This window comes from Pelophylax lessonae (genome assembly GCF_965119305.1).
Source record: "Pelophylax lessonae genome assembly, chromosome: 3".
NCBI classification, from domain to species: Eukaryota; Metazoa; Chordata; class Amphibia; order Anura; family Ranidae; genus Pelophylax; species Pelophylax lessonae.
This window is the reverse complement of record NC_138770.1, coordinates 330912885-330935299: the sequence shown is the minus strand read 5'-3', so window position 1 is coordinate 330935299 and position 22415 is coordinate 330912885. Positions and strand designations below refer to the sequence as shown.

The 22415-nt window shown below is 42.2% G+C and overlaps 1 protein-coding gene across 4 annotated transcripts in view; it reads right to left on the bottom strand.

The window, feature by feature from the left end:
• MLIP (muscular LMNA interacting protein) overlaps window positions 1–22415 on the bottom strand; it is a 444758-nt gene that overhangs the window by 242688 nt on the left and 179655 nt on the right. For all 4 annotated transcript variants that reach the window (XM_082250228.1, XM_082250229.1, XM_082250226.1 and 1 more), the window contains exon 5: window positions 315–386. In XM_082250228.1, the coding sequence (XP_082106354.1) occupies window positions 315–386 (72 nt within the window). The remainder of the gene's footprint in view (window positions 1–314; window positions 387–22415) is intronic.

Sequence of the window (22415 nt, the reverse complement as noted above, 5' to 3'; positions counted from 1 at the left end):
ATGTGTAGAAGTTTTTCATCTATGCCACTCATTTTATGTGTAACTAACACATAATTCATGTGTGTTGTTTTTATTAATCACTATGGTGTCTATTATGTCCTTTTTATATGATGTTTAATAAATTTAATTTTAATCTATATGCTGTTCCATTTGAGTGCCTTAAAGTCCACCGTTAGCAGGACCTGGTTCCTGCAAATTTTCTACCTTATATACATGTCTGTATTACAAGTACTTGACATATATTGACAAAATACATTTACAATATTTTGGCATATAAATTAGATGTCACTCTATGACTTAAAGCTCTCACTAACCTGTTGATCTCGAAGTAATGTATTTGTAGGAATTGCAGCAAAAGATTTGTAACTTGACTTGATCTTGTATGACTAAAAGAAACAAAATAATGTTAGGTTATTCCATTGTTCTACCTTCATTCATTTGCTTTTATATTGTTTTGAGTGTTACTCCACAATGTGGTTGTTAGTTATTTCCACCATTGTTCTTAAAGTCTTGGTTTATAAAAAGTATGATATGATATTGTAAAAGTTGTTTTCACTTACATAATGCATGTTGATTCCAGTTAGTCACTTCAATGTCCTTTGTCCTGCAGAACAATTACACATTGCCCCCTCCCTCCTTCTTTAATTCCTGGAATGCATAGGTTTTACACTTCAAAAGAGCTGTTATTTAAACTCAGAGACATCAAAAACCAGAACTTAGGCCTGTGCAGAGCTGTAAACTGCTAATTGAGTCCTGGCAGGGTGTCTGTTTCTTTTGTCCAGGCCTATCGTAAAACTTTGACCAAATCCATTAACCGCTTTACGACTGCCCACCACACTTATACTGCGGCAGGCAGCTGCTCCTGTGTGAACCGCTGTAGCTATACATCGGAACGCGCGCAGGAGGCTAGTAAAAACACAGCTGACCGTTCTTCTCCCTGGAATGATCATAGAGCCCCTGTGATCCTTCTATATATATAGGAACACAGGTCTCTATGATCATTTCTCAAGCCACACCCCCCCCCCCACAGTTAGAATAACTCCCCTAGGCTCACATTTAACCCCTTGATCACCCACAATGTTAACCCCTTCCCTGCCAGTGTCATTATTACAGTAACAGTGCATATTTTTAGCACTGATTACTGTAGTAATGTCACTGGTTCCCCCAAAAGTGTCAAAAATGTCAGTCAGGGGTCCGATCTGTCCACCGCAATGTCGCAGTCCCACAAAAAATCGCAGATCGCTGCCATCCCTGGTAAAAAAAAAAAAAACAATAAAAATGACAAATCTTTCCCGTAGTTAGTAGACGCAATAACTTTCATGCAAACCAATCAAAATACGCTTATTGTGAATTTTTTTTACCAAAAATATGTAGCAGAAAACAAATTGGCCTAAAATGTTATGAAATTCAGATTTTTTTTTTTTTTTTTGGGGGGGGGGGGATGTTATATAGCAGAATGTGAAAAATATTGATTTTTTTTTCAGAATTGTCGCTCTTTTTTTAAAAAAATAAAAAAACGCACAGGTGATCAAATACCACCAAAAGAAAGCTCTATTTGTGGGGGGGAAAAATACATCAATTTATTTTAGGTACAGTGTCGCCTGACCGCACAATTGTCCATTAAATTAATGCAGTGCTGAATCACAAAATATGGCCTGGTCATTAAGTGTGCAAATCCTTCCGGTCCAGAAGTGGTTAAGGATAGCTAGAACTAATGGGGATCATAAAAGGCAATCATAGAGCTCTGCCCAATTCAAAACTTAACAAATACACAAACAATTCATCAACTCAGACAGGAGCATGACACATTAACAATAAGTATATATTTGGATGAGAAATGTCATACTAAATGAATTAAGGAGAAAAAGGGAGACCCTTAATGCAAGTTCTCATGGTACCATCAAAGCAGAAACATCTGTCAAGTTTGAGAACCGATAACACCTGGGCTCATTGACTGAACTCTGAGAACACCCAGGACATTGACTGCAAGTATTCTTCCTCTACAATTCTACCTTATTTTTGCTATTGCTGAATTATGTCTCTATTTCTTTGAAACACCTTTTTTTTCTGTAAATATTTTATTTGCTCCAACTTTGACCTTTTCATTATTAAAAAAGACACAGCAGATGACCTTTTATATGTTAGTGGATATTATCTTGTTTTTACCATAAAACATACAATTTTACACTATGGCGACTTTCTTTTGATTCTATATACACCTATACCGAAGAGTCAACATTGGGAAAACCTTCCATTTAAGGATTTACCTATTATAAAGAAAATGGCAAAATGGGATTCTTTATGCTGAAATGCGATATATGCATCATTTCCCCATCTGTTTAGTTAGTGAGGACACAGGAGGGGAGCACGGAGTGATCTGCACAAATTGATTCAAAGCACAAACACTTTATTCATTTACAAGGACTATCTAATATTTCTTTAATTGATCATTGCAACAGTTGATTTACAGCACAGGCACAGGCACTTTATTATTACAAGGACTTCATAATTTGCTGATCAGCACAAGGACAATCCTATTTATGTATTTATCTATTTATTTATCACTGTCATGAATTGTTGATTGATTATTATTGTTAAATGTGAAGTTACACTCGTCACTTTATTATTAGTATTTGCTATCTAGAGCAGCGCGGATACTTACACCATTTAAGCTAACAAAGAACCTGTCTCTTGAAGAGTGCTACTGTATAGAATAAATCCTCTGAACATACATGTCTGTGGTGACACTGTGTGTTACAGAAAGTTTTTCTAAAATCACAATTGGTATTTCTAAAATTACAAGCTTCCCCCTGCTCAGATCAAAATGTGGGTGGTGGCATTTAAAGGGGTTAATTGCTTAATTAGCCCAGTGACAATCAATCTGCTGCTGGCACCTAGACTGTGGTCCCGTGAGCTGGAAAATCTTTGTGCAGGGTGTAGCTGAGAGTGGCATAGTTACGTAAGTGACGGTGTGGTGTGAGATTGGCCAGTCCTTTGTCACGAGTTAGTGAGGAGGGCAGGGATCTGATACCCACGTCTGTCACATATTGGCTGGCAGTGTATGAGGGATAGTTTTGCATTAGAGCATTCAGTGCATTGTTAAGAATTAGCTCTGCACTGAAGAATTGTAACATTTGTGGAAACAGTCCTTAGAGACAAGGCGGTGCATTTTTTTTTTTTTTAAAGAAACATCTAGCAACAGTTACTTCCTACAGCACCTTTCTATCTTTTCTGCTTGCAGACATGCCTGGGTTATCGGAATATAAGAAGATGAGCAAAAATGACCTGACTGCTGAGTGCGCATTAAGAGGAATTGACGTCAGTGGCAAAAATCAGGAAGGAATGATTCATGCCTTACAGGAGTATGATATCCGGGCAGACCAGAACCCAGGGGAACCTAAACCTGAAAGGGTTCCTGTTACTTCAGAGCCCAGTGGTTCAGAAACGGCCTAGCAGGATGGGCAAGCAGGGACTGACACTTGAGTATCGCTGAATGTCACCTCCAAGCCACAGTATGGGCAGGCCAGCCCCAGATTGCCCGCAACCAGCATAGACTACCCTCAAATGCAGGAAACACTAAAAAGCATAAGGGAGATGGATCCTATGGTGTACCTGCATTTTCTGGAACGCCAGGCTGCGGCTGAGAGAGAGGCTGCAGAACTCCAGGCTGAGAGAGAGGCTGCGCAGAGGGAGGCTGATCGCCGGCACTAACTGGAGATGGCTAGGCTCCAGCAGCAGCGACAGGCTCAGAACCTTGGATCCCTAGAGCACAGGAACACCTCTCTGCCTGTAAGCCAGGCAGCCAAATTTCCAGTTATGGAAAAAGACAGTGACATTGACATCTATCTACTGTCGTTTGAAAAAACTTGCCGTCAGTACCATCTGCCCCAAGCACAATGGGCCCGGTACCTGACGCCAGGGCAAGGCCCTGGATGCTTATGTCAAGATGCCAATGGAGCAGAATGATGATTATGAGGCTATAAAGGCTGCGATCATCCTAAAGTATTAGTCGACCCCGGAAGTGTACCAGAAGTGATCTAGGTTCTTTCAAAAGGGATCTGGGGACTCATACATATATGGTCAGTTGCTTACGCACCACATTCTGGCAGTGGACTAGAGGCTTGAAAGCTGATTCTTTTAAAGGCCCTGGAAGATCTTATGATTGAAGATCAACTTTTGCACATCTGTCCTACAGATGTCAGACAGTTTTTGTTGGTATGGAAGCCAATCTCTGACAAAGCAGCAGCAGAACTGGTAGATACCTATATCCACACTCGAGTATCTGACCATCGCAAGGACCTTCTGAAAGGCTGGAAAGGAGGGAAATCACCCATGGCAACCCTTTCTCTGCCTGAAAACCAAGTTCCTCAGTGGCTGGCACCTGCAGTTGCTGGTGCCAAGCCATTCCTGACTGACAACTGCAGATGTTACACTTGTGGAAAACTCGGCCATCTCAGGACGCAGTGCCCTGAGCAGAAGAAGATGATATCATCTGGTCAACTGGCCAGCAACCCTTCCGCTGTGCTGTTCGTCAGTGGGAAACCTCAGCCAACTAATGCCAACTTTCAGCAAGTCATCGTAGGCAACCAGACTGTAACTGGTTTTTGTGACACCGGAGCGGAAGTAACATTGGTCAGACCAGAGGTGATAGCTGAAACAGACATCATCCCAGTGACGTTTGTTACCCTCACCGGAGTTGGGGGGATCCGTTCCCGCATACCCTGTGCCTATGTGTTCATTGATTGGGGTGCAAGAAGTGGGATGAGAGAGGTTGGAGTCCCTGAGGAAATTCCCACTGCTGTGTTGTTGGGTATCGATTTAGGGACCCTCGTCTCATATTATGCCCCTGATGAGGACACCCCCACAGAACCCTCTGGACTCCCCAAGGTACTGTGTACAGATGTGGGTTTAATATATGGGCAACCTGGGTAGGGGGATGATGGTGTGAAAATACAAAGTCCTCCTTCTTTCAAGGAAGGAGAGGAGACCCCCCTGGCCTGTGAAGATAACAGATGTAAATTGCAATAATGCTACCACTGTCAGTGATGGAAGTAACTGCGTTAAAGTAAACGGCGTTACTTAACGCAGTTACTTTAGAGGGTAATGAGTAATCTAACTGACTACTCGTCCCGTCAAGGTAATGCAGTTGAAATTACTATGGCTGCGTTACCGCAATTACATCTACCGCCACTAGATGGCAGTAGTGTAATTCCTCCTCTCCTCTATGACCGAGGCCAGCGCTGTCCGCAGCACTGGCCTCAGTCAATGAGAGAGAGAGAGAAGCAGCAGCACAGGCCTGGAGGAGGAGGACGCAGCCAGACAGACCCCAGTGTGCTGGGCTGGCCACCAGCAGCCAGGCAGCCAGCATCTCCACCAGCAGCAAGCATCTCCACCAGCAACCAGGCAGCCAGCATCTCCACCAGCAGCACAACAGGTACCAAAACAAAAAAAAACTCAGTAACAGACAGTCAAGACAGGAGGACTCAGGACTCAGACCCCCACAGTGCACCACACCACCACCAGCCACCACCTACCCACCCTATACACCCATTGACCCCTATATACACCTACCCACCCTCCCTATACACCCACTGACCCCTATATACACCTACCTACCCACTCTATACACCCACTGACCCCTATATACACCTACCTACCCACCCTATACACCCACTGACCTCTATATACACCTACCCACCAACCCTATACACCCACTGACCCCTATATACACCTACCTACCCACTCTATACACCCACTGACCCCTATATACACCTACCTACCCACCCTATACACCCACTGACCTCTATATACACCTACCCACCAACCCTATACACCCACTGACCCCTATATACACCTACCCACTGACCCCTATATACACCTACCCACCCACCCTATACACCCACTGACCCCTATATACACCTACCCACTGACCCCTATATACACCTACCCACTGACCCCTATATACACCTACCTACCCATCCTATATACCCACTGACCCCTATATACACCTACCCACCCACCCTATACACCCACTGACCCCTATATACACCTACCCACCCACTCTATACACCCACTGACCCCTATATACACCTACCCACCCACCCTATACACCCACTGACCCCTATATACACCTACCCACCCACTCTATACATCCACTGACCCCTATATACACCTACCCACCCTCCCTATACACCCACTGACCCCTATATACACCTACCCACCCTCCCTATACACCCAATGACCCCTATATACACCCACTGACCCCTATATACACATACCCACCCACTCTATACACCTACCCACCCTCCCTATACACCCACTGACCCCTTTATACACCTACCCACTGACCCCTATATACACCTACCCACCCGCTCTATACACCCACTGACCCCTATATACACCTACCCACCCACTCTATACACCTACCCACCCTCCCTATACACCCACTGACCCCTATATACACCTACCCACCCACTCTATACACCCACTGACCCCTATATACACCTACCCACCCACTCTATACACCCACTGACCTCTATATACACCTACCCACCCACCCTATACACCCACTGACCCCTATATACACCTACTCACCCACCGTATACATCCACTGACCCCTATATACACCTACCCACCCACTCTATACACCCACTGACCTCTATATACACCTACCCACCCACCCTATACACCCACTGACCCCTATATACACCTACTCACCCACCCTATACACCCACTGACCCCTATATACACCTACCCACCCACTCTATACATCCACTGACCCCTATATACACCTACCCACCCACTCTATACACCCACTGACCCCTATATACACCTACCCACCCACCCTATACACCCACTGACCCCTATATACACCTACCCACCCACTCTATACATCCACTGACCCCTATATACACCTACCCACCCTCCCTATACACCCACTGACCCCTATATACACCTACCCACCCTCCCTATACACCCAATGACCCCTATATACACCCACTGACCCCTATATACACATACCCACCCACTCTATACACCTACCCACCCTCCCTATACACCCACTGACCCCTTTATACACCTACCCACTGACCCCTATATACACCTACCCACCCGCTCTATACACCCACTGACCCCTATATACACCTACCCACCCACTCTATACACCTACCCACCCTCCCTATACACCCACTGACCCCTATATACACCTACCCACCCACTCTATACACCCACTGACCCCTATATACACCTACCCACCCACTCTATACACCCACTGACCTCTATATACACCTACCCACCCACCCTATACACCCAATGACCCCTATATACACCGACTCACCCACCATATACATCCACTGACCCCTATATACACCTACCCACCCACTCTATACACCCACTGACCTCTATATACACCTACCCACCCACCCTATACACCCACTGACCCCTATATACACCTACTCACCCACCGTATACACCCACTGACCCCTATATACACCTACCCACCCTCCCTATACACCCACTGACCCCTATATACACCTACCCACCCACTCTATATACCCACTGACCCCTATATACACCTACCCACCCACCCTATACACCCACTGACCCCCAAATACACTTAGCCACCCACCCTATACACCAGCAGTTTACCAGGCAGGTAACACAATGCCACTCTCAGCAAATACCACGCAGGTACCACTAACCAAATACCACGCATACAAGGGGCATATAAGTTATTTGACATATTTAAATATTTTTTTTAAAGTAACGCAATAGTTACTTTCCCTGGTAATTAGTTACTTTTCTACTGCTGTAACTCAGTCACTAACTCAATTACTTTTTGGGAGAAGTAACTAGTAACTATAACTAATTACTTTTTTTAGGTTACATGACCAACACTGACCACTGTAAATGGTAAATGTGATGATGGTGACAATAAAGCATTGCCAATATTGGTGGTAGCTCGCAGTGCTGCAAGGGCAACTCAGGTGCAGGCCCTGGTTGCATAACAGCAGGAGGAGATCTCTGGGCCCTCTCCTTGTTCTGACCCAGTGGACTCCACCTCTGCTGAGCCTCAGCAGCTTTCTGTGTTGCCACAGGACTGCTTGCTGGGACTTGTTGTTCTACCTTTGAGACAGCACTGCAGACAGACCAAACACTAGAGCAGCTCAGGAGTGTAGCTGTTCGCCCCTCTGCAGAGGATGACAAACAAAAGGTCTACTGGGACAAAGAAAAACTGTACAGAGAAAGTTTGCCTGCAGAGGGGAATGAGATTGACATAGGTAGGAGGCAGCTTGTTGTACCCAGTCAATTAAGGGGACAGTTGCTAAAAGTGGCTCATGAGATTCCCCTAGCAGGGCACTTGGGAATCACTAAGACCTGGGGGCGGTTGATACATAACATTTTTTGGCCTACCATGCTCGCTGACATAGCTGACTATTGTCTGTCATGTGCTACCTGCCAGCAAGTTGGTAAGGTAGGAGATCTACACAGGGCTCTGCTACAATCTTTGCCGGTGATTGACAAACCTTTTAAGAGGGTGGCAGTGGATATCATTGGGCCTCTAGCCATTCCTAGCAGTTCAGGCAAACATTATATACTGACAGTTGTCAACTATGCCACGCGTTATCCAGAGGCTGTGGCTCTCATCTCTCTCCAAGCAGACAAGGTTACTAATGCTCTGTTGGGGATCTTTATCAGAGTGGGATTTCCGGCCAAGGCCAACAGTTTGTGTCCGACTTAATGCAAGCTCTTTGTCAGAAAATACAGGTGACGCATATCATGGCCAGTCCTTATCATCCACAAACAGCTTGTGCGAGTGTTTTAATGGCATTCTAAAACAAATGTTGCGCACCTTTGTGGAGTCCCAGGAAAAGGAATGGGAACAATATCTGCCGCATCTGCTGTTTGCTTACAGAGAGGTGCCCCAGGAGTCCACAGGCTTTTCGCAATTTGAACTTCTGTACGGACAGAGGGCAAGAGGGCCCTTTGACCTAATCCGTGAGACACGGGAGGGCAAAATTGCTGACCCAGAGGTCTCTGTTGTGGATTATGTCCTAAAATTCAGAGACAAAATGGAGACGCTGGTAGGAATTGTATGGGAAAACATGACCCAGGCCCAGACCAGGCAAAAATGTTGGTATGACCATAATGCTAGGAAGCGGACATATAACATTGGTCAGCAGGTTAACATTCTGCTTCCCCTGTGGCAGAGAAAATTCCAAGAAGCATGGGAAGGCCCGTACACCATCACCTGGATGTCTGAATGATGTCACCTACATGGTCAGGTTGGGATAAGGGAGTAGACAGCAGAAGGCCTTTCATGTTAACAGGATCAAAGTCCACCATGAGCGCACAGCCTATGTCCCGCCGGTCTGCAGCAAGCTGGAGCCTGAGGAGGCTGATCCACTTCTAGGCCTGCTAGCTGACACCAGGGAGGTAGACTTGGACCTCCAGATAAACTCCAATCTTAACCCCACTCAGGTACCTGGGCTGAAGAGAGTGCTGGCAGACAGTATATGTAGCAGGTTTATGGGATAAACCTGGGAGGACACACCTTGCTATCCACCAGGTGGACACAGGGGCACATCCTCCCATCCACCTCCCTATCGTGTCTTTTTGGAGGTGCTAGCCAACATAAAAAAGGGAGGTGGAGGAAATGCTGCAGCTGGGGGTGATTCAGAAGTCCCACAGTGCCTGGGCGTCTCCAGTAGTCCTGGTCCCCAAAAAGGATCAGACTACCAGGTTCCGTGTGGATTAACTGAAGCTGAATGTTATCACCACTGCAGATGCCTACCCCATGCCACAGATTGGCTATTTGTTGGAAAGGCAGGCAGCTGCCTGCTATATCACAGTCATGGATCTGAGTAGAGGATACTGGCAGATTCCTCTGGCCCCTGAGACTCGGGAAAAGTTGTCCTTCATCACCCTAATTTGACTTGTTTGAATTTACCGTCATGCCATTTGGGATGAAGAATGCTCTAGCTACCTTCCAGAGAGTCATGAATGACTTACTGGAGGGGCTGTAAACCTTTGCAGTTGCCTACCTGGATGACATTACCATGTTCAGTCGTACCTGGGAAGAACCCCTGGTGCACTTGTCACAGGTCCTGGACAATCTGATTGTCAAACCCAGCAAGTGTCAGCTAGGCATGACTAATGTCCAGTACTTGGGACACCAGGTAGGAGGAGGCACCATGAGACCTGAGACAGGGAAGGTTGAGGCCATCCTGGCCTGGCCTACCCCTCAAATGAAAATACAGGTTATGTAATTCGTGGTAACGCTGGCTATTATTGGAAGTTTGTCTGTAACTACAGAAGCCTTGCAAAACCCCTGACTGACTTAACCAAAAAGAAACTGCCCAAGGTGGTGTCTTGGACACCAAAGTGTGAGAGGGCATTTCAGGCCTTGAAAGAGGCACTGGCCAGTGCCCCTGTGTTACAGGCTCCCCCACCATTTTCTAGTGCAGACTGATGCCTCTGCTAATTGATTGGATGCAGCCCTGAGCCAGGTGGATGATGCTGGAGAGGAACATCCCATTCTCTACCTGAGCCAGAAGCTGCTCTCCAGGGAAGTAGCATATGCCATGATCAAAAAGGAGTGTCTTGCAATGAAATTAGCAAATGTACCTGTATGAACGGCACTTCACTGTGATCACAATCCTATGAGCTGGCTAAATCGTGTTGCTGGGGAGAATGGCAAACTATTTCAGTGGAGCTTAATTCTTCAGCAATACGATTTCACCATCCAGCAGAAGAAAGGCAGCACCCATGGCAATGCTGATGCCACAACAAGCCAAGCCCTCAGGATTCGGTTGCATCACAAGGGAAAAGGTGGTTCCCTAGCATATAACCACCCGAGGGGGGAGGTGTAATGATATCCCGTACTGGACACACAAAAAGCTGTAGCAAGCGGCCATGTTGTTCAGTCATTATAGGTCAGCCATGACAGTCTTGCAAAACAATTACACATTGCCCCCTCCCTCCTCCTTTAATTCATGGAATGCATAGGTTTTACACTTCAAAAGACCCATTATCTCAACTCAGAGACATTAAAAACCAGCACTTAGGCCTGTGCAGAGCTGTAAACCACTAATTGAGTCCTGGCCGGATGTCTGTTTCTTCTCTCCAGGCCTATCGTAAAACTTTGACCAAATCCATTAGGGATAACCAGAACTAATGGGGATAGTAGAAGGCAATCATAGACCTCTGCCCAATTCAAAACCTAACAAATACCCCCACGATTTATAAACTCAGACAGGGACATGAAACATTAACAATAAGTATATATTTGGATGAGAAATGTCATACTAAATGAATTAAGGTCATAGCACATATAGAAGGGGAGATAGTGGTCAGATATTCCCTGGGTGACAGGTTAATCTGAGCTATCCTATGTTTAGTATCCCTGGATGCAAGATTCAATGCTGAACCATAGTCTATCAGTTTCAAGAATGTAACTGGTACATATTGGAAGATATGAATAGTGGTATAAAACTGTCTATAGAGCATGGACCTGATATTGTCATAAACTCAGGACAGCCCATGGCCACTCTGTTTTATTGGTCAGGGGCATCTGTCAAAACCCCTTTGATCCCAGAGAAAAAGAGAGATCCCTAACGAGTGAGAGAGAGTTCTCATGGTATCATCAAAGCAGGAACATCTGTCAAGTTTGAGAACTGATAACACCTGGGCTCATCGACTGAACTCTGATAACACCCAGGACATTGACTGCAAGTATTCTTCCTCTACAATTCTACCTTATTTTGCTATTGCTGAGTTGTTTCCTTCTTTAAAACACCTTTTTGTTTTCTGTAAATATTATATTTGCACCAACTTTGACCTTTTTATTATTAAAACCTTGAGTTTGGCATTGTTACGTAAAAAAAGTAAAGGTGTGGTGTGTGATAGACCTGTCCTTTGCCATGAGTTAGTGAGGAGGGCAGGGATCCATCACAACCTCACCCCTTGTGTCGTCACATGAGGACAAGTGCCATGCCCCATGGCTATATAAGAAGCCGCAAAGAGCTTTGGAGGAGGACCAGGTTGGCGGAGGAGAAGACTGGAGACACAGAAGACTGGAGGAAGAACACTGGAGAGAGAAGGTCAGAGGAAGAAGATCAGACGGAGACGACTAGAGGGAGAAGACCAGAGGGAGAAGACCGGAGGAAGATTTTTAAGGAAGGGCTTTTCAAAACTGTCTCTTGTTATTATTTACACTACACCGCTTTTTTTGGGGGGGGTGAATGGGTAGGGGTACAATGTACTCCATACTCATTCACACTGGGCGGGAATCTGAGGGCCCCCTTGTTAAAGGGGGCTTCCAGATTCACATAAGTCCCCTGCCCACAGACCCTGCCCAGGGTTGTCTGGGAAGAGGCCCTTGTCCCCTTCAACATGGGGACAAAGTGCTTTGGGGTGGTGGGATGCAGGGCTTGTGGCCTGGTATGGTCCAGGAGGGGGTGCTCGCTCATCCCCTCCCCTTTCCTGACCTGCCAGGCTGCATGCTCAGATAAGGGTCTGGTATGGATTTTGGGGGTGACCCAACGCCGTTTTATTTTCATTTTGGCATGGTGGTTCCCTTCAAGATCCTCAGAGAACAAATTGCACCACAGATTGGATCATCATGATCCAACTTGGATGCAACTTCTATTCAAATCAATGGGCTGAAAGTTGAATCAAAGATGGCTCGCATAGGCAACCATTGATTTTGAATAGAGGTAAAGAAACTCTGCTAAAAGCGAACACAGCTAAACTCGCATTAACACCAATGGAGAAAGCTACTAAAAGCTCCTTTTTAAAGTTGCTTTTTCCTGGAGTTGCTAGTGGCTTTGCAGCTCATTTCTTCTAATGCCCTGTGTGCATGAGGCCTTACTGTTATCTAATAAAGCAAATAGCACTGAGGAATCGGATATAAACATGTAATTTTCAGTAGCTTACAATTAGGGTTCATCTTTTAAATGAGGTGAATACAGTAAGATGAAATCTGATTGTTGCATAATAATATTTAGACTTGCTAAATAAGGATGGAAAGGATTTAAAAACCCTTGTAAGGACTGTATAATATCTTAAAACAATATATAAATTGCAGCTTACCAATTCTTGTGGTGGTGGCTTCAATAGGTTTACATTTTTGATAAAAGAAAATACATAAAAAATACAGAAAACACTTTTTAAACCTGCAAGAAATGCAGGGTCTTTGTAATTCTGTAAACTAAAGTTATCTTTCTTTCAAAACTACCTTCAATAAACTACATATTACCTTACCACCTATATAATTAAAATGAAGAGGGGAGGATGTGTTTGTAGTTTTAATCAGGAAAGCAGCCTGAGGTGAAAATGCTGATTCTGATAGATACAGTGGAGCGAGTAAGCATTGTCTCCCTAGGACATGAAGTGTGTTACTTGGAACACTAGGTTAAAATTAAGACGAAAACAGGGAAAAAACAAATGCAGTCACCACCTAAAGGTACAATATACTGTATTACATTTTTGTCTGTGGGTTAGGATACTCTTTAATTTCATCCTACACATTGTATCTTTTTACTTTTTTTGGCAAAATACAAAATATATTGCAACACTTTTCTATAAACTACAGAAATGTATTCATATTGTTGGGTTTCCCCTAAGGTTTTGCAAAACAACCTTGCTTTCCAAAGCTGTCACATTACTGGTGAATTTGAGAAATGTTTACAGCATAAAGAATATTTCAATGTATCTGTATTGGATGTGCATGAGTGTCTTTTGTATGGTAATCTGTATTTTTAGATAAACAAATCATTTTCTACTGTTTTTGATATCCAGAATGTTGAACACTATCCTATATAGTTAAAATAGTTATTTCACAATGTAAAGGAAATTTGTACATTCTGTATATTATTGTATTTTATTTTGTATGTATTGCACACTGCACTCATTGTGCATACGGCACTAATGATGTTTTCATTACATGTTGGCATTCTATAGACTCCTGATTAGAATTAGCCTGCCTATGTTAGGGAGCCTGCTTTCTTATGCCATTTCGCTGTTGGTTGTCATACTATCTTGTCCAGCTCGCACACAGCTTATGGTGCTCTTAAATGTAAATGCGTTTTATCCATATTGTCACCAATAAAATTATCAATACGGAGAGCATTAGATCTTGTCCTTGTCTCCCCTGGATTGACCTCGAGCATACAGTGACTGAGAGATGGGGATTTTCTGGATTGTCAATTGGAGATCGGTAATAGGATTATATCCTTGGAAGGGAACAGTCAGTTCTGACCCGCTGGTAAAACTTGGGCCAGATCTTGAGGTGAGCAGCCATCCATCTGTTGGTGAAGGCGTGCACAGACACAGGATTCATTGCTGGAGCACTGGCATTTTTGTATTTGCACGACATTAGCAGTTTTGCACATGTCCTTTTTTGCACAATTACTGGGACTTTTTTTATTGTATTTCTCACACTTTTTCATAAATTGTATGATACCATTATTATTATTATTTTATCACTATTTTGTATATGCACTTTTATATGCACATTTTTAAAGTGGCACAGCACTATTTTGATATTATGCCTATGTTACGCCCCTTGTTACCATACAAGTACAATTATAATAATACTGTGATACGTACGTGATACCATGCATAGAATAGCCATCAACTGTGTCAAATAAAACAGAACAGTTATTTTGGAAAGATTCAGAGTGTATCTTTTTGTGTCTGTTCCCTACTGCAGTAGTTATTCATTTGGAATCACTTATCAATATGAAGACAGGAGTTGCCTATCTATAAAATGTCCAGAACAGATGGCGAGTCAGCCAGGAGGGAATTTACAGGTGACCCTGAGAATCCGAAATGAGGAGCTTGCGACGATCTTGGAATTCCTGATAATCAGCTGAGGTAAGCCTTTTGCTTACAATTGGGTTATCAGACTTCCTTGATCAGTAAGGCATTTTCAGGGACAAAGGGTACCTATTTTACTCCCCTTAATCAAACTGTATTGATTGGTGGTTATATGTTATGTCATTACTGTCTAATGTCCATTAGAGTGTCATAGATAAGAAAGAGAAGAAGAGTGCTTTTAACAGGTTATATGACGCACACATCTGCTGTAATAGTAGCTTAGAGGCAAGAGGGTATAGGGACATGTAGAGAAGAGAGAAGACTGGCCAGTCATTATGGGCATTAAATTAGGTAAGGGAAGTGCAATAGGTTCCTTTCCCAATGAGAAGGCGTCTGGCCTGGATGGATTACCGATAGAGTGGTATAAACATTATGCGGAAGTTCTCTCTCCAAGACTACTGAAGCTACGTGCGGAGAGCTTTGAAACTAACTCCCTCCCCTCCTCCTTTTATGAGGCACACATAGTGTTGTTGGCCAAACCTGACAAGGATCTCACTAAATGCTCTTCTTATAGGCCTATCTCTTTACATAACCTAGATTTCAAAATCCTCACTAAATTGCTAACTAACAGACTCATGCCTGTTCTGGAGCATTTAATCTCCCCTGACTAGACAGGCTTCATGCCGAAAAAAGCCACGGATATTAATCTGCGCAGGGTTTTTACGCATACGCAACTAGGAAAGAAGGTATCCAGGGGAGGGGTTCTTGTTTTTCTTGATCTGCAAAAAGCCTTTGACTCGATAGATTGGCAATACATGTCCAAAGTGTTAGAGGCTTATGGGTTTGGTCCCTAGTTATATGGGCGTTCCTATTTCAAATTCAGTCTCAGATTTCGTTACCTTGAACATGACTCCTCTAATACAGACATTGAAATGTAGGTTACAGGCTTGGCAAAATCTACCCTTGACACTTATTGGAAAAGTTAACCTATTAAAGATGAAGTTCCTGCCATTGTTCCTGTATATATTCCGTAATTCACCGGTGTGGATTCCGAGGAATATTATCCGGAAACATTGATAGGCTGGTCTCCACTTTCTTATGGAATGGATGATATCCCAGGATTAAATTACAGATTCTCCAGCAACCATGGAAGAAAGGGGGATTGGCAGTGCCAAACTTCTTTCTCTATTATTTGGCAGGGCAACTAGTGTTTGGACATTGGTGACTGACCCTCCCAGAGGATGATGCAGCAGTTGCACTGGAGGCTGCGATAGTGGGCTCCTACGAGGCTCTGTCCCATGCTCAGAGGCATCGGTGCCCCATACCCCATTACTAATTCTATGAAAGGAATCATTAGAGCTTGGGTGGTAGCAGACAGGGTGGACTCTGGAAGCACATAGGCAATATTACCTCATGCCCTATTGTGGAATAGCCCTCAGTTTGCACACTTGTTGAAATTCCCAGATCCCATTATATGGACCAAATATGGTATTAAGATGATAGCAGATGTAGTTAAGAATGACACACTCATATAGTTTGATATCATGAAATCCACATTCAGTCTACCGAACTACCATCTGTTTTGATTCTTACAATTGCGACATGCATATAATTCTCAATTTGTTACCTCACCAATTACATTGCAAGAGAGTGATATTGAAACTATGCTAAGAAATCATTCTTTGGATAGGGCATTGTTTAAAATTTATAAGCAGTTATTTAGAGATACGCATAGAGTCCTTAAACCTTGCAGAACAGCTTGGGAAAGGGTATTTCCCCAGATGGACTGTGATGACTGGGACGATGTATGGGATATAAATTTCCCTCAGCTGGTCTCAGCTACAGATCAACTCATTCAATTTAAATTTCTACATATTTACCTTACCCAAGCCAGATTGGCTAGAATTTTTCCATCCCAGATGTCCTGTTGTTGGTGGTGCACCTCATCCAGAGAATTTCATGCATATATTCTAGGAATGTGTGGCCTTACAGAAGTTTTGGCTGGAAGTGGTGGAATGTGTTGAGGAAGTAACTACTCTCTGCATTTGACCCAGTATCGAAGTCTGTCCCTTGGAACTGCTTCAAGAGAGTAATACGTATACTGCTGACTTTGTCATTTTTCTATGCTAGGAAAATTATAGTGCTCTCCTGGAAAAAGACTACACCCCCTGCGTGTGAGGCGGATGGACAAAGAGTACCTCTACAGTATCCGATTTAATATGGGAGTAGTTGGAAAGCCTTTGCTTCTGTTCATGAAATATATTATTTTGACTGGATAATTATGTGTCTAGAGTTATGTTCAATGTATATGCGTTGGATCTGGCGGTGTGCAATTGAATGATTTTAAGCTACAGTGTTGTCTCCTTGGTGTGGCGTTTTTTTTTTTTAAGAAGACCACTGATGTCAGGATAAAGAATTACAGAGTATATTTATGTACCTGGAAAAGATGGAAAAGATGTATTGTTCCTTTACTCATATGTAACCTCTGAGCTGTACTGTGTGCCTTGGTGCTGAAGCTTTGTTTGTTAAATTAATAGTCACCTGATGTTCAGGTTATTTTGAATTTGAAATTAAGTAAGGGAATGAAGGGTAAGAGACCCTTAAAAATGCCCAGCGCAAAAAGAGCGCTAGAAAATATTTGAACGGAGGGTGCGGTTCTGACTATACTGAGCCCTAGATAAAAGGTTAAAGTGGACAGAGATGCACAATGGGTAACAGAGTTACCAAAAAGTCCATGGGGACTAAGAATCATGCAGATTAAACAGCTAGAAGAACAGCAATCTATTTTAGCAGGAAGGATGAAGGTTGACAGACAAATTAACACTAGATATAAAGGGACATTTTGATGTTAAGTTGTGTGATAAATTTAGGGCCAGGCACTACAACTAGTAAATTCTAAAACATGAGAAAAAGCCAAAACAGACAAATTAGTGTCAAACTGTATAGGAATATCATCATTTTTGGCTCTGGCTCAAAACAAAATACTTTATCTGTTGTCAGAGAGGGAACATAGGATGAGCATTATGGCTGCCCGTCTTATCATAGGAGCTAGAGTAAGTTAAGTACAGGATTACAGTACATGGGATGCAAGGGATATCAGAACAAAAAAAGGAAAGCAGATTTTAGGGAGGTAAAACTAACTTAAGCAGGGAATTAAGTTAAAAGAAAGTGAGAGAACGATATGCATTTGTTGTGTACAAATAGGAAAAATGTAAACAATTTTAGGGAGAAAATTGTGTACTGTATGTGTGTGAATGGTGGAATTCTTAATTCTACATCTTGTGTGTGTGTTATGTTAGCTCTGTGCAGACGTGATCCTCTCCCTTGTCCCCCTCCCTTTTCTCTTTCTCATAAAAGGAATATACTTGGATGAGACATTAGTGATATCTGGCAAGGTCACCCATGATATGACTTTATGTATATCATAACAATATGTGCGGGGTTAATTAATCTAATGATTAACAATGTGATCACAGTTATTTTGAATCTGTTTCCCAAACAGAATAGTAAAATGAAGGTTAGATTTAGAAAAGTGCACACACTATAGAAAAACACATATTAAATATCATTTGTTAGTGGAACCAGTGCGTTTAAAAAAAAATAGGTAAAACGTAAGGCGATATACTGTATCTGTGGGAATATATTGGAATTGGGTTGTGATATTGAGATTATCACTCAAGTATTACTTTCTGATGTGGTGTTAACAATTATATTAATAATATAGATATATTTTAATTGATTTAGACAACATTTTGGGTGAAAATAAAATACAGGTTATTGGGAAAATTTGTATTATGAGGGCAGGTTAGATTAAGATGAAGTTGATAATTATAAGACAGCTGCCATAATACTGAACACAGCAGTGATGGATGGGATACATTGAAATTTTCTACAAAAGAGGAAATCTAAAGGTCTGATAATAACTTGATGTGCGGTCCATGATGTGAGAGTAATAAATAAAATGTAAAATATTACAGACCCATCACTTTAAGTCGACACACCCTGTTAGGATAGATGCCACCTGCAGCCAAGCTGTTTATAGTTTTTTTTTATCTGGCTGAAGATTGTGAAGTTTGTTGGTAATTTTTGTTTTTAATTATTTTTGAATTCCAAAGCAGAATGTGTGGATTGTGAAATGATGTTTTCCTTTTCCTTGTAACTGCAGTGGTAAACTGCCACATTACTGTACGGTATTATCATTTATTATGAAATATATTTATATTGTCAGATGGAAACTAAGGACTTGAGTTATCTTAATATAATATTGCCAGGAAAATGTTGTATTTTTGAAACATGAAACTGGAGTTTTTACACAAACAGCATGATAGAAAAAACAAGCCATTGTAATATATCTCATGCAAGCTGGACCCAATAATGAAGGGCTCTCCGGACTAAATCAAAGTAGTAGTAGCGAAGTTACAGACATTATTTTGGTCAATTATTTAACTTTAATGGTTCCATATTTTGTGCAGCAAATATTGCAAACAGCCAAACTAAATATTTGTTTAGTGAAAGGTTTACAAAATATGAATTTGTATTGTTGTTTATGTACAAATCTAACAATGAAAAGTGCGTACATTGAAATCCAGCAACCTTATTGCCCTTATTGGAGGAGGCTGAAGAAAAAGAAAAACGACATGCTTTGAACTAATGAGGTAGAAATCAGCTGCTGTGAGTCCAGTGCAGGACACACTCCCTGAAGACCCAGATATTTGATTTTTTGTAGATTTTGATCCCGGTTTTATACCGAGGATGGCAATACCCATACTGAGTATGCAATTATCACCCAGAATTGTATTCAGAGTCATTGCATCCTTTTTCCCCAGCTCAATAAGCAGAGCTCCATGCTTTAGCAAAGCCTGTGAGCGAAAAAGAGAGTATGCGTTTATATAGATGATAGGGATTTAGAGAGCTTTTGGTTCCATTGAAGGGCCAGAAGTTTGTTTTTACTTCAGCAGGTAAACAAATCAAGCATGCTAAGTTAATTGATGGGCCGCCTTCAGCCTTCCAGCTTCTTGCTGAAGTAGCCATACTAACATTAAAACTCACACATGGAAGCAGACCAGGCAACTAAGGATGCTGCATTACAGCCCTGGACACTTGCTGGGTCTGTTCCACTGACAGATTCCACCCTAGTTCTGGCCCAGTAGAGCTGGGAATAATATTTAAACTTTAAGGACCCCAGAAGGAGAAGAACAAGTGGTCCACAGGGGGCAACTTCCTATGAAACAAGACTTTGGAAAAAGGTGATCTTTTATTTCTGCCAGCAACTTTTTTCCCTCCAGCTTGGCACATGGACCATGTCATAAGTCAAAGGCAGTTATGGTTATCTTAGTAAATGAGTGTGGGATAGTGCCAGGGTTCACCATAGTTGTTTTTTTAATAACCGTTGTCTTGTTTTAACTGTTACCAAAGGTGTTACCAAAAGCGGAGCATCTCTTCCAGAGATTACAAAAAGTTATATCCAGATGCCTATGTCAGGATCTTATGAGTATGCATTTTATCTTTATGGACATGTTTTCTGGATGGCCAGTTTGGCCAGTTGCAGATGCTACTGCAAAGGCCACAGTAAAAAGTGTTTTTAGAAGTAGTTTGCAAGTACAGAATCCCAGAAGCTAGAGAGAGTGACAGAGGAACTATTTTTATGGGAGAGTCCTTACAAAAAGTTTTTTGAGCTTTTATTTGACACCTCTTACCATCTACAATGTAGTGGAAAAAGTAGAGTAAGAAACTAGAAAACTATTGTCTGAACGTCTTCATATATTTTTTTGTTAACCACTTGCCGACCGCCTAATGACTATTTACTGCAGCACTCAGCCACTTAACAGACAAAGATCCCTGGGGAGCCAGCGCATGTGACCGGTGGCTCCGATGGCCGCCGGCCACTCGCGATCTCCCGCAGGAGAGGGAGAAAGACAGATGGCTGATGTAAACACAGCCGTCTGTCATTCTCACTAAAGTAATCACAGAGGCTATGCGATCCTGCTAAGTAGGATCGTATGTCTCTGTGATTACATCACAAGCCACGCCCCCCCCACAGTTAGAATCACCCCCCTAGGGACATACTTAACCCCTTGATCACCAGTAAAGTTAACCCCTTCCCTGCCAGTGTCATTTTTACAGTAACAGTGCATACTTATAGCACTGATTACTGTAGTGATGTCACTGGTACCCCCAAAAGTGTCAAAAATGTCAGTCAGGGGTCCGATCTGTCCGCTGCAATGTCGCAGTCCCGCAAAAAAAAATCGCAGATCGCCACCATTACTAGTTTAAAAAAAACAATAAAAATGACATAAATCTTTCCTGTAGTTAGTGAACGCAATAACTTTTGCGCAAACCAATCAAAATACGCTTATTGCAATTTTTTTACCAAAAATATGTAGCAGAAAACAAATTGGCCTAAAATGTTAAAACATTTTGATTTTTACATATTTTTTTTGAGAATTTCATATAAAAAAATGTGAAAAAATATTGTTATTTTTTCAAAATTGTCGCTCTTTTTTTGTTTATAGCGCAAAAAATAAAAATCATCCAGGTGATCAAATACCACCAAAAGAAAGCTCCGTTTGTGTGGAAAAAAAGGACGTCATTTCATTTGGGTACAGCGTTGCACGAATTGTCTGTTAAAGTCACGCAGTACCGTATCGCAAAATTGGGCCTGGTATTTGAGAAGACAAATCCTCCGGGGCTTAAGTGGTTAAGCCTGTAAGGGTATATTGGAATCTCTCCCTATGAGATTTGGTTTGGGAGTGTGTTACTCACTTGCATATGTTTGTCTCAGCAGCTGAATGCCTTCTCTCAGATCTCACAGAGAATGTTGCTGATCTTTTAGGTTTTTGACAAGCTCATTTATGTGTTTTCTCTTCAATTTCAGATCCTAAAAGTTTGGAAGGAACTCATAAACTAAAGCCAGGTGACTTGTGGATTGTTAAGAGACATTTATATATTAGGAAATGTGTGGAGACACAATACAGCATCTATTTCATGTACAGTTTGCAAAACTTGAAGTAAAAGTCACCTGAATCCACACCAGACACTGCAAGAATGACTAATATTTGATTTGTTTTCCTCTTGGAATCACAGTTTGGGGTACTATTTATTTAAAGGCTTTAATTGTAAGGTATATAAATATATATATATATATATATATATTTAATGTGATTTGAAAAGTAGTTCAGTCATGTTGAAGTCATATATGTCTTCCATTTTATGTAGATTTGTCTGTGTTTACTTATGCTAATAAGTCAGCATGTCCATAGTTAAGCTAGAAGGCCATTCTGGCCACAGGAGTGTACAGCCAATTACTCTAAATATTTTTTATTAATCGTTTTTTACATTAAAAAGTCATTTTGTAATGAAAAAGCTGCTCCCAGTTATTATATTCTCCACAATGGAGTTTGCCTCTTTGACCAGGACTACCTCCATCTGAGTGTGTGGAGGTTCCAGGTTAAAGGTGATAGCAGGTATGGCTAGTGATCAAAATATTGATCAAAAGAGGGGAGATTGTAAAGGAAATTTGTACATTCTGTATATTATTGTATTTTATTTTGTACACAGCACTAATAATCTTTTCATTACATGTTTGCATTCTTTCG